The 12,635-nt window shown below is 40.3% G+C and overlaps 1 protein-coding gene across 4 annotated transcripts in view; it reads right to left on the reverse strand.

Moving 5' to 3' along the window:
* The window catches only part of STON2 (stonin 2), a 73,744-nt gene that overhangs the window by 6,465 nt on the left and 54,644 nt on the right, over positions 1-12,635 (reverse strand). For all 4 annotated transcript variants that reach the window (XM_021400917.1, XM_021400916.1, XM_021400919.1 and 1 more), the window contains exon 5: positions 4,678-6,513. In XM_021400917.1, coding sequence (XP_021256592.1) covers positions 4,678-6,513 — 1,836 coding nt within the window. The remainder of the gene's footprint in view (positions 1-4,677; positions 6,514-12,635) is intronic.

Below are 12,635 nucleotides of genomic sequence, written 5' to 3' on the forward strand. Positions count from 1 at the left end.
AACAAAATAAGTATGAACTGCTAGTTAAGTTAGGTCAGTTTTATTTCTGACTGCTGTCAACATCCTAAGCTCCTGAGCAAGCCGTTTAAGTTCTGTGCATTAGTTTCTCTATTTGCAGAATGAGAACATTCAGAGCTACTTTGGGATTTCTGTCTGAAGGGATCCCACTGTAAATTTGTTTTGTAAAAACAAAACAAAACAAACAAGGAAAAATAATCCCAAGCTCAATAAAAAAGACGAATACTATTTCCCTTGCAGTGCAAAGCACAGCAGCCCTAGTTCTGGTAACTGCTGGATATGGTCTAGACTGCATTTCTCCTAACTTCATTTTCTGGAATGACTGAAAAATTTGGCCTGAAACTCAACTTAAAATTTTCCCCAAGCTGAGCATATAATACTTCAGCCTGTTAACCTGTAGCAGAACTGGACACAAGGCTTTGAAGTGCAGAATGTCCAGGCACCCTAATAAGAGGGCACTCTACCTGTCCTACTTACATTACAGGAAAGCTGATCAAGGCAGAGAGCCTTCAGAAAAGCCTACAGTTGTAGTTTAGAGTTAGAAACAACTTGATCCCATGAAATATTTAGCTTTGCTGAATTAATTAAAAAAGCAAGAAATATCTGAATTTATTTAAATTCAATTAACAATGGAATTTTTCAATAATTTAATTTCTTCCACTAGGAATAGCACCTAACAGAAAAGACCATGCACAATGCTCAAACAAATATAGAAGTTATTAATGTTAACCAGATAAGCATGGTAGACAACCAAGTGAACTGACTACGAGAGCAACTCTCCATCAAAGTTACAGAAAAAAATACTGAGTACATCAACGTTCATTAGTAACCTGAGGCACACAATGGACAACTTCTGTGTACCTTCTGTGTGCTCAGCAGGCTCATTCAGAGCTGTAATAGACAGATGCACTTTTCCAATAAAATAAGGAGGAAATCACCAGACTGATTTTCTTCTGAGCCTCCTGCTTCTCTGAGCTACTAGCATTCCATTCTGACAATCAGGGACCTCCTAACGTAATTCATAGAGACACTTGGGTTACTGTGATTGGAGGGAATCTGTTCCAAAGCCCTCTGATGTCCCAACATGTTTGCATTACAGGATTTAATTTACTGCAGAAGGTGCAGCAGGCAGCATGCTGGGGACCAAACTGGGCCCAAGTTCAACACCAAGATCCAGGCCCTACTCAGAGGCTGCAGGCCTGCCCCATTCCAGGAGCGTTTTCCCACGACTGGCAGCTGGTGGATGTTTTCCTAACATTCTGCTGATGGATTAATAAAAAACAGAAAAACTTGGAGCCCAGACTGCTGCAAGTGAAACTCTGCAGGATCTTTCTTTATCAAATGCTGTGACTGTGTTAGTTGTGAATAAGAGAAAGGCAGTAACATTTACCAAGTTACTTTATAAATGATTACAGCAGTATGCTCAGTAAAATGCAGTCCACATTTGTTTTCTAGGTCAAATTATAGTCAGAGTACACACAGTCCTTCATTTGCCATACGCTTTTCGACTTCTAGTCAGAAGCAGATGCTTTGCCTACAGAATAATACAGACAGTGCTGATAACAAGTTCCTACAGTGAGAGTGCAAAGGGCCCCATCCCATGAGGAAGCACAAAGAGAAAACATTTAGGTAAGACAGTGAAACCACTGAGATAACTCTTACCAAGCCAAGCTTCAGTTGGCATACAGGCAGTGAGCATAGGACAGATCCCACTCTGCGCCCACAGCTCTGCGAAGGTGGCACTCAGGGCAGGGCACTTCGGATGCCACCAGCCTCACACCTGCACACAGGCTGGAAATGGGCACTTGTCATGGTTTTGTGATTTTCGGTTATTGGTACTCCAATATAATGATACTCCACATCATATCATCATGTAATGAATGTACCTAGTTCTCAGAGGAGAAGGACTACTACAGTCCCCACGGTACTTTGCTCCTCTGTTACCATTTTCCAGCCGGAGGGAAAAGATAAAAGCTCGCAGTATAAAAACTTGCAGATCACGAGACCTCGGCCCTTTTTCCGCCCGTCTCTCGTCTTGGCAGCACCTCGCTCTCCAGCCATCTTATCATCGGTAGTAGAGTAAGGCCTACCTTGATTTTGGGACATTCTCTCTCTCTGTATTGGATTTATCAGCTTAAATTGTAATTATATTGTATTATAGTGTGTTGTTTGGCATTCCGATATCTTATTTAGTAAATTAGTTTGTTTCTCCTCAGATTGTTGCCGCTGTTCTTTGATCTCAGGGCCATCTCCTTACCTTTTTCCCCTTTTCCCTTTCCCCGGGGCGTGGACCCGTGGATCCCCCGTCCCCTTTGTCACAGAACCGGGCCGAACGCCCATAAACCGTTGACAGCACTGTTGCTCCCTCCACTGTCTCACTGAATCTCTGGCATCCCAGGCACCAGGGCAGTTTGTTAGTGGACCAGACACCTAGAAGGACCCAGAGTGCTGCTAGGGGTGAGCTGCAGGTGCTGTGGTGAGACAGCACTGAGTGCAAGTTCAAGGAACATTCTTATACTTAGAGCCTGAGAACACTGTCATTTATAAAGACTATTGTAACTGGAAGGAGGTGAGCTAGTACACAAACCTGTGGGTAGGGCTGGATACCACCAAACATGCACAAGGTTGGGAGCAGACTATGCAGTCTTATTATATGATCAGAAGTGTATGTGGTCCATAAGGCAAATCTAAGAAGGAACAGGAATAAAATTCCCTAGTTCTCCATTGTAAATCGATGCTCTTGAGTGGTTCTGTGTACACCCCTCTTTGTTTGCCACTTACTTTGAGTAAGGAAAGCCATGGAATGAGTACTATCAAGAAACGTAAATAGCCCTTGAGAGGCAAGGTTAGAATTAAGCTATACTTAGCCTATCCTGTCATCATTTTTGGATTCCCTCCCTCTCATATACCTCATGCTTCCCTGCCAAGGCAGTGCTTGCAAGGCCCTTCCTTTTCCTGAAATGACATCTGGCCTGGCTGGAGGGGTGAGGACACTCTCTTCCTTTCAGAATGTAAACAAACACTACAGCCCTGCATTCCACACAGTGACACTGACGGATAGGTGCTCCATGGCGGAGCGCCAGGAACAGTGCTGAGTGTGATTCATTTCCCCCTGACACAGGGCATGTGTAAGGAAGCCTCACAGTGGGAGGGACAAGATAAAGGAAGCAAGAGCCATAGATAAACACCTCCCTCGCAGCTGCAATGGGTAAGAGAGCATTGCCTTGCAGCAGATAACAGAGCCCTGGGTTCTACCTCTTCTCCTGGTTTGCTACTGGCATCTTCTGCAGTTGCGTTAAAGTCTGGGGGCTTATGTTTTTCCAGCTGTAACATCTACATGGTGTAGTGAGATCTTTGGAGAAGAGATGCCACAGAAGGCCCAGTTTCACAGCATCTCATTCCCAGAGCTTATACAGATGGCATAGTGAGATTTTCCTCACAAGCAGGTTGTTGCTCATATACAGCCCGAGGTTAGTTTTTCACTGCAATATTTCACGAGTTCCCAAGCTCGCTCTCTTCTTATGTCCTGCACTACACAAAGCATGGAGTCCCCACTTTTGTCAGTGATATCCCTCCAAATTTGTAATCTATGATGTAACCTGGTGTCCCTGGGCTGAAATGTGATCCAAAAGCTTAGAAGACTTGGACCAATGTTTCGCTAACATTGCAGCTTAAACTTGGGATAAGAAATTGTACTTATAAAGTCCAAGATCTGGTCCCACACTGAACTTTTTTTTCAGGAAACGAACACCCAACACAGAAACTCAGTCACACAGATGCATTACTACAGCATTAATACTAAAAAATACACCTACTTGGTAAAACGTCTAGATGAGAAAAATCAAGTAGTAGAGTTCACTGCACATAAAAAACAAACCTGATTTATCTTAGTTTTATTGCCGAGGATGAAGGGTTGGAAGTGGAACAAATAGCAGAGATGGCCAAAGTGAACAGTAGCTTGCACATATTACTCAAACGTTTAATTATAAACAGTTTAGGAGAAATGCAAAGACTTGTGGATTTTATGGTGGTATTTTCTCTTTGAAATTAAGCTGCATTTACCTGTCCACACTGATCACAGAAGTATAGTCACAAGTAGTAATTGCAAAATGTGTTTTGTAATAGTTACACAATATCTTCTGTCTTCTTACAACCGCCCATTCCAAACACTAAGGATTAGCTGCAGCATATGTGTCAAAATACATAGCACTGGCCAGTATGTTTGCATGGCAATGAATGGAAATGAATGAAATACAAATCACATGTGCTAGAACTACAGCACATGACTTGTTATTTAGTCACATAGCATAGTATCTTGCCTTTGGAAGCCACCTGTGACAGCCTTGCTTCCAATAACAGCGCTAAACATACAGAGATGTTTGGTGCAGAAATTCCATAGCATACTCATAAAAGCAGAGAAAGAAGGCATATTTTTGCACCTGGAAAACCCCAATCTGTTTTTATCATTAGCACTGTTAGCAGGATAATTAAAACTACTGCAATGAAGGGTCAGATAATTGCAGCGTGTAACCACCTGATTTCCTCCAGTACATTGCAAAGAATGATTTATCTCTCACCATGTAAACATGGTATTCCCTGCCTTCCAAAATACATAACTTCTTTAAGTTTACTCCTGTAGAGATGGTATGCACAACTCACCTGAGTTTTTGTCAGGCAGTCGGTTTATTCTCCATACAATGGAATTAAAGGCATGCTCGTATTTGGCAGTTCCCAAAGTAACTCTCATGACTGGCTCAGAACCAGACAGACTTGTTGATCCAAAAGTAGCCCCTTTGTTCACCTTGGCTTTCAAAGATTTCTCCCCCAGGACACTTTCCCGGCGGAAGTTTTTCACCCACTCATTTGGCACTGGGTAGCGGATCATAACATTTTCACAAGGGACCTGAGTTAAAGGGTCACGATTAGAAGAGAACGCAGTGGACATCATCAGCCAGCTCTGCACCTCCACCTCAGCACCGTTGATGCTGGCTGCTGTCCTCAGTGTGAAAGGCAAAGTTTTCTCAGCAAAAACAGTTCTGAATCGCATCAGTTCAAATCGGCAAGCATCCAAAGGGTTGAACAGGATAATACGAGAGTTATTAAACACGTCCTCATCCACACATGAATGGAACCGGCAGCTGTATAATTTGATCCACTTCGTGGTAGTAGTGGGCATAATGTCTTGCCGTGCAACTATTTCATTCCCTTTGATCAGGATATCGTTAAGGCCCAGTCTGCATTCTGCCAGGCCTGAAAGGAAGCTGAGAACATATATATGGGTCAGCACACTGTGCTGGAGAATCACACTGTCTCCTTTGGACAAGATCCCATGAAACTCATCCCTGACATCAACAGTGATTTCTTCTTCTTGATAGTTCAGTCCCACTGTGCTCAGATCTGTTGATGAGGCTGGCAAGTTCATCAATGTGTCTTGCACAGCACTTATGAAGCTTAGGAAGTCCTGATAATCTGTAGTGCCAAGCTTGATGATTTGCTCTCTCTCTGCTGTGTGAGCAATGGCTGGTTTAGGCTGATACTTCTTTTTCTCCTTGTAGGTTGTACGATCCAACCTCACACTGTGTATCCTTCCATTCTCATCATAGTTCTGGAGTTTGCGCTCTGAAATCTCATGATAGATTTCAAGTTTGAATTCACGGAAAGGTTTCTCCAGTCCTTTCTCATAGAAAAGCTGTATATATCCACTGTCAGTCAGCTTCACATATATTGGTCCCCAGTGCCTCGATGACATAATATTCTTCTTCTCTGGGATTCTGAGCATCATTGGCCATCCATCCTTTGGCTGAGATGGTGCCAGGTTAAGTAAGGTGGCATCTGGATCGTATGGCATCATGGGGTCATCATCAGGCAAGGTAGGGCTGCTCACATAATCTGGGTCTCCAATCTGGAGTTGCTTCAACTGCTCTACAGCATCTGCAGGGGTTACACTTTTGTGTGCCTCTTGGAAACTGATGGTATCGGGTTCATGATGGAGAACAATGAGGGAGTCTCTTTGGCTTTTGCCTGGAACACTGGAGACAGAAGAGCTTTTGGAACGCCTGTCTCGCTCCTCAAAGAATGAGCTGAATGGATTGATGGGTGAGGGCTGGACATCTCGAAGAGACTCATCCAAGAAGGGATTAGTAGCACTCCATGGTGGTGTTTCAAGAGAAGGCAACTTGGTTAAAGAAGAGAGATCCAGTTTTTGAATTTTGGAGAGGTCACCCAGTGTACTTTTGGGACGTTCTCTTTTCTTAAATGATGCAGTGATGTTAAAGTTAACATCTGGAGCTTGTGTTTCTGGAGGTGAGGTGTCTGTTTTCAAGGGAGAAAGATTCTGTGGTGAACAACTGATTTCATTGTCATCAAAAGTCACCCAGCTGGGAAAGCGAACTGTGGTTGGGGCAGCAGAATGCCCATTCATGGAGGTATTGTTCAGCTGCCAGTTGACAGCCTCCATATCTACCTCTTCATCTTCTTGGAAAGATGAGGAACTGTCTTAAAAAAAAAAAAAAGAGGGGAGGGGAGGGGAGGAAATTTCAGCTAATTATTCTGAAGTTATCTAGTTCTCGGTACTAAAAGAAAAGCACAGTCTGCACAATAGTTCGCCTGCATGCTCAGGAAAGGCCTATTCACATGCTGTGTGAGAAAGACAGAAGAAACTTGGATAACATTCTGAAGACTGTGGCAAGAATTAATAAAGAAATAGATTCGGAGACTTTTAAATGGGCAGCTGAACACAGAAAAGGAATGCTGGAAGAAGTACAGAAGGAATGATAGCAATGACTGTATCTCTTAGCTCTCATTCCAACATAATGACCTAAGAAAAAAAGGCACCATAAAAGGTGCCTAGGTGGCATTTTTACCTATTTCAGCAGAAGTACTTTGTAGCTTACACAGTGGGAAATTGTCTGCCAGTCCAGAGATGTCTCCGAAAAATCTCTTAGAGAATCTGTGGTCTAGGAATGTACATTTGGATAAAGAAAAATATATTTTTGCCTTACACTGTGGGAGCTGTCTTCAAACCTCTGCCAGGCCAAGGCTCCCTTGACCACTCTCCTTGTCTCAGGCTCTGCCAAGACACTTTCCCAGAAGCCAGCATTGTACTGTACTATTTCAATACCAGCTCTTTCTGGAGGAGATAGCTGCAGCAGTAATAAGGTGTTTTCCAAAATGAGCATCATTTTTTCAGCATGCAGAGATTACAGGGTTTTCTTCCCATTTTCTTCCCACTGTGCTGATGAATGAAAGTATTAAAATCTGTGGTTGGCACCACAGATTTGCCCTGCATATCATATAGAAGGGCTAGCATTTGTGCTTTTTCCTTCTGATAAATATACAGATCATGTTTTACACAACTCACAGTTCTTCAGCAAAAGCAGAAAAGTGACTGTAAAATGTAGCACTTCAGTATGGCTTTACATCTCTGATGTGAACTTATTTTACAGTAACAACAAAACCAAAATATTTAAGTCCATATTTAAATTAGTTTCAGCTACCAGTTACCAAAATAGATGAGCTTGATTCCCATTCTGCCTCAACTATAACAGACAATTTGAATTTTAATTCCAGCTCAATTCAGAATATGAAATAAGGAACATTCAAGTTAGCCAAAGTCCTGACATTAGCTCACTATAATGCTTTAGATTACTTGATTTTCTGTACCTCTCATCCCAGCTGTATCGAAGTTCACCCAACTCTTTGATCTAAGGATAAAATGCATTATGTAAGTTCTACAGGTTATCGTAATTGAGAATTTTATATAAAGTGGAATGAAACCAGATTATTTTTCAAGCCACTGCAATAACAAAGTAGTAACAACAAAAGACAGCTTTTACAGACTACCCATTCCATTCTTGGAAAAGAAGTGGCACTATCTGAATTTCTCAGATTTTTATCTCTGTCCTGTCCTTTCACTCCTACCTTTGCACAATGTCTACCTGTAGTCCCTGCTACTGGTTGCACCACTGGGTATAGTAGTGGGTCCTTTATACATTAGTTTTGCCACAAGACTACAAATAGATTTGTGGATTAAAAAAACCCAACAGATTATCATCCACAACCACACCCTTAAGTGAGCGCCAAAAAAACAATTAAAAAAAAGACGAAACACCAAGACAAATCTGATCCTCAAGTCTATACTAATACCTTCTACGCTGTCTCATGTTTTCCCAGTATTTTGGTCAGTAAGCATGTAAATCCCAGAAGCAAAGCAAAAGCAATGGTAGGATGTAATAAGAAACTGTTTTTATGGTATTTTTGGGAAAACATTCTTCATTCCTTCCAGGACTTCTAATAGTCCTGTGATAAGAACATCAGAGTTTCTCAAGAACACGCCCCTTCTCCACTTGCAGTTTTAATATTCTCTTTTCCTGTATTTAAGCTTTTGAATTGCAGAAACCAAGCATAACTCCAAAAACAAAGTATTAACAGTTATGGCAATTTTTAGAGAGGCAGATGAGCCAAACTCCTTTAGAGTTTGTATGAAAACCAGACAGAATTCACCCTACAAAATTTCTTTTTTAAACTGAAGACATGTTATAAAATAAACTGTTTCCTTTTTTTTGTGTGTGTGTTTGTTTGTTTTGATTGAGATACTTAGAAATACCACTGAAGCATTAAATAAAAATGGTTTTATAAATGTAAGCATTTGTATAACTTTATTTTACAGAAAAATCAATAAACTGTTATTTGAATTGATATGTGAAAGTATCAAATTTGGAAAGAGAAATAATCTTTCTTTCTCAAAGTAAATTCAAAAGTACATTCTTCTCTTGCCAAAGAACCATATGGTGAGCTTACAAATATTTGAAGATTACAGGGGTAGTTCCAGAAAGATATATTTTCTGCTTTGTCTGTGAGAGTATGACTAATAGCAGGGAGATAAAAAAAACAGTATGATAGTGCAGCTAAGCATCCAAAGAAACTTTCTGAGAACTAGATGAAACAGTGTGTTTATCTCGAGAGAAATACTGTAGCCTCTGTGGAAAGACAAATTTCTCATGGTGAAAAATCCTGACATTGCTAGAGGATAGCTTAGACAATAATTTGAAGTCTTTCTCATGTTGACTTTTGGTGAGTTCCTCAACATAGATGACAATGTTTAAAATGCAAGTGTCCTTCAACCTGGAAACACCCTAATAGTTCTAGGAGAGGTCACTTAAGAAAACAATTCATTAGGTGAACAGCTAAGCTCATCGGTTTACTACTTTGCTTCCATAAGTGTTTTAAAAACACAATCAAGAACATGGCTTAATGAATGGTCTTGCACCCAGAGAGTGGCTCCTGACTGAGAAGGATTCAATCTGAATTAAAAAAAAAAAAAGGAAGAATTGATCAACATGGAGGATGCATTTTTCCCTTTTTGATTGACCACCTTTTCTTTCCTAAGCAAATGACTTTGGTAAGTGTTTATTTAGTAGAATTAAAACATCTTTACTTTGCCTGACCTTGTCAGATTTTAATCTGAAAGGATGCTCCAGCCCAGCTACACAACACAGTAGAAGGTTTACCAGGAAAGAGATAAGGACAGTAGCTCTACGCCCTTTCCCTATATGTATCTTCTATTCATCTCTGCTCTCATTCCCTTACCTAAGTGGTGCCTCCAACCACCACTGGCTGTACCTTACTATATGCACGCGTGAACATAATTACCAAGCCATTAAATGATCTGGAAACTTACAATTCCTGGTGAACAATAAAATGCCATGTAGAACTGCGCCATTTTTTTTCCCATGCAAAGGCCTCCTAATGTTTTGTTGGCTGTACAAGTGTTCAGCAGCAAAATGCTTTATCATTTCTGTATGATAAACTGGAAAACTGTATTATGATATAATGGACATAGAACATTTTGTTATGTAGCCTGCTGAAAGGAAAGAAGTATCTGGTCCTCTTTATTGCTTTGTCCTTTCATTTTTCCATTTAAACTCTTTTGGCCCAAATCACCACGCGGTATCACCTTACTTATGCCTGGGGGAAAAGCACACATCCAGCTGCTAAAGGATGTTGATACCTTGCAAACTGTTTATGATAGAAACGGTGCCCCACAAGTAGGAAGATCTGAAAGTGCTACAGATCTACTGAAAAGAAAGCCAGATAAAATTACAACCTTAAAAAATATATCTGAGCAAAAGATTTTTAAATCTGAGTACTTGTCTATTTTGGCTCTTGACAGTAACTAGCTTGGAGCAAATCTAAATAATCTAAATAAAGATTCTGTCACTTATGCCAAACTTTATCTGAAGTGATTATGCTTATTTCACACAGAACACAGTGTAAGTGCAAATATCACATAAGCTGGACAGAAACCTACAAACTTGTGAATTAACCCTTTTGTTCTTTCACTGCACTTGTGAAGAGTTTCAAGTTTACTGCACTCTATGAAAGCCTGCTTCTGCAAACTTTCCTGTTTATCACAGCTCTGTTAATGGTGGAGAGTCACATGTTACTGCTGCAGATATCAGTCTAATTTCTCTATTTTGCTGAGCAAGGCTACAATAGAAAGGTACCATGGAATTTATCTATAAAAATCTCCAACTCAAAGAACCACAAGTGTCTTGACAATGGGAAGTAAATGTTGTTTATTTGCACAGAGAATGTCCCTGAGAGGATAACAGTTATTACCTCCATATGCTTCCTGTGTAGCCCTGCTATCAATCAGTGTTGGTAGCGTTTAGGGAGTACTTGGAAATGCACTCTCCCCAACCTGCAGGACATTTTCTTTCCATGAGATTCAGAACAGATTTTGGAGACAGAAGAAGAGGCAGTTGCCTCTTCTCAAGTTAGGGCAATGAGGGGCAGAAAGCCCTGAACCGTTTGAGAACCAACACTCAGCAGTCTGGAAGGTATGACAGCTCCGAAAGTGATGTCTCCTATTTTATTTTGTTGGCCTACAGTCTGGTTCTCCAACTTGCTGAATTGTCAGTTAAAAAAGTTATGTTTTTAACTTCATGATTTACAGCACAGCTAAGAGGTATTTCAGAATAATAAACACTGGCTAAGTAACTGGCAGACACAAAGTGAAGTTACTGATCTGCTTGCTGTGGTTCCCTTTCTTATTCCTCCTCCTCCCACTTGAAAGTCTTCTCAGATTATGTTGAATGGGTTCATTGCTGTATTTTCACCGTATTTTGTCACATTCTATCAAGACATCTGTTTGAACTTGGGTATCTAAATGTAGGCTATGTAAATAGATGATTAAACGTAGCGCAGTTCTGTCCCAAATCTGCAGCAGTTCTAATATGAAATACTGAAGAGCTTGTTCCCAGCAGGGAGTTAATGACTACTAAAATATGATTCCTGTTGCTTGGCTAACTACTGCAAATTCATCATAAGTGCCAAAATAAGTTTAATCATTAAAAGAAGTTTAATCAGTAGAAGTTACAAAGATGCTATGCCATAGAGATTCCAGTTATATTTAAAACACAATTAATTTAATCTATGCTCAATTAATTTAGCTCTATGAATCTCTAATCTTTATGAGAATTGCTATTTTTCATTTTAAATGTAAGCCATCATGTAGACACTATACTGAAGAAGAACTACAAGCAAATTCCGTCTCAGCCCCTCACAGCTAGATTGCAGCAGACCTAATACAGCAAGGAAGTTGTTGAAAAGAATTGTCTTCCATACACCATCCTAAAGGACTCTAGAGATCAGCATAGTTTTTGCAAACTTCATTGATGTTTTGACATTTTCTTATTATTCTATACCTATAGAAACTTACAGGTTTGTGGGAGGTAAAACTACCATCTTTCAGGCATTGGTGCCTACCATGCTTCCTTGTTTTCAATTATTTGCCTTGTGTCTCCTTCACTGACAATGAGTCTTGCTTCTTGGAGAGGGAAGAGAACGTCTTCCCAGCAACTGACCTGGGAACCTAACTATGAAGTGTACGGGTACCAGACTAACACCCAGTGGAACAGTGGTAGTTGTAGCTGGAAGTTTCATTGCAACCAGCCATGTATGTTACTACTTGAGGGCCTTTTTTTTATTGCACTTGTTTTCCTTTCCTGTTTGTCTTTACACAGTTGAAGAAATTCATTGAGCCTGGAATTCAATCAGAGTCCTGTCATTATGTCTTGAGTAAAGAAAATGTTCAAGGTAACAAAATGAATTTACTACTTAGAACACTCCTGCATGATTTAATTTAACAATATTCAATATTTTCTTTGTGTAATATTTACTGAACAGTTAAACTCTGGCTCATCAAACAAAACCCAGACATTTCAGATGTCGTATGGAATAACTGAAACAGGATTTCAGCAACTCAAAACCTAATACAGGTAGCTCCCCTTTTCCTTGTATGGATGTCTTAGCTATGTCATCTGCTCTCAGCTATCCCTGTGCTCTGTACAAGTTTCATACACATCCTGCAGCCTGTAGGTAATCAGAATGGACCTGTCTAGCCTTGAAACAAAATCAAATCTGTAACATAACTAGTGCACAAAGCTGGTATTTAAGATATCTACAGCAGATGTATCCATAGTTAGAAAATGAGTTTTCCAAATAGACTGTTCAGGTTTTAGTCTGAAAACACTTAGAATTTGTACTAACACTCTTACAAAGAATTACAGTGAAGAATGAAATCACAGTCTATCTGGAAATCACCTAAACACTGT

This window comes from Numida meleagris, chromosome 6 (genome assembly GCF_002078875.1).
Source record: "Numida meleagris isolate 19003 breed g44 Domestic line chromosome 6, NumMel1.0, whole genome shotgun sequence".
Taxonomy (NCBI): domain Eukaryota; kingdom Metazoa; phylum Chordata; class Aves; order Galliformes; family Numididae; genus Numida; species Numida meleagris.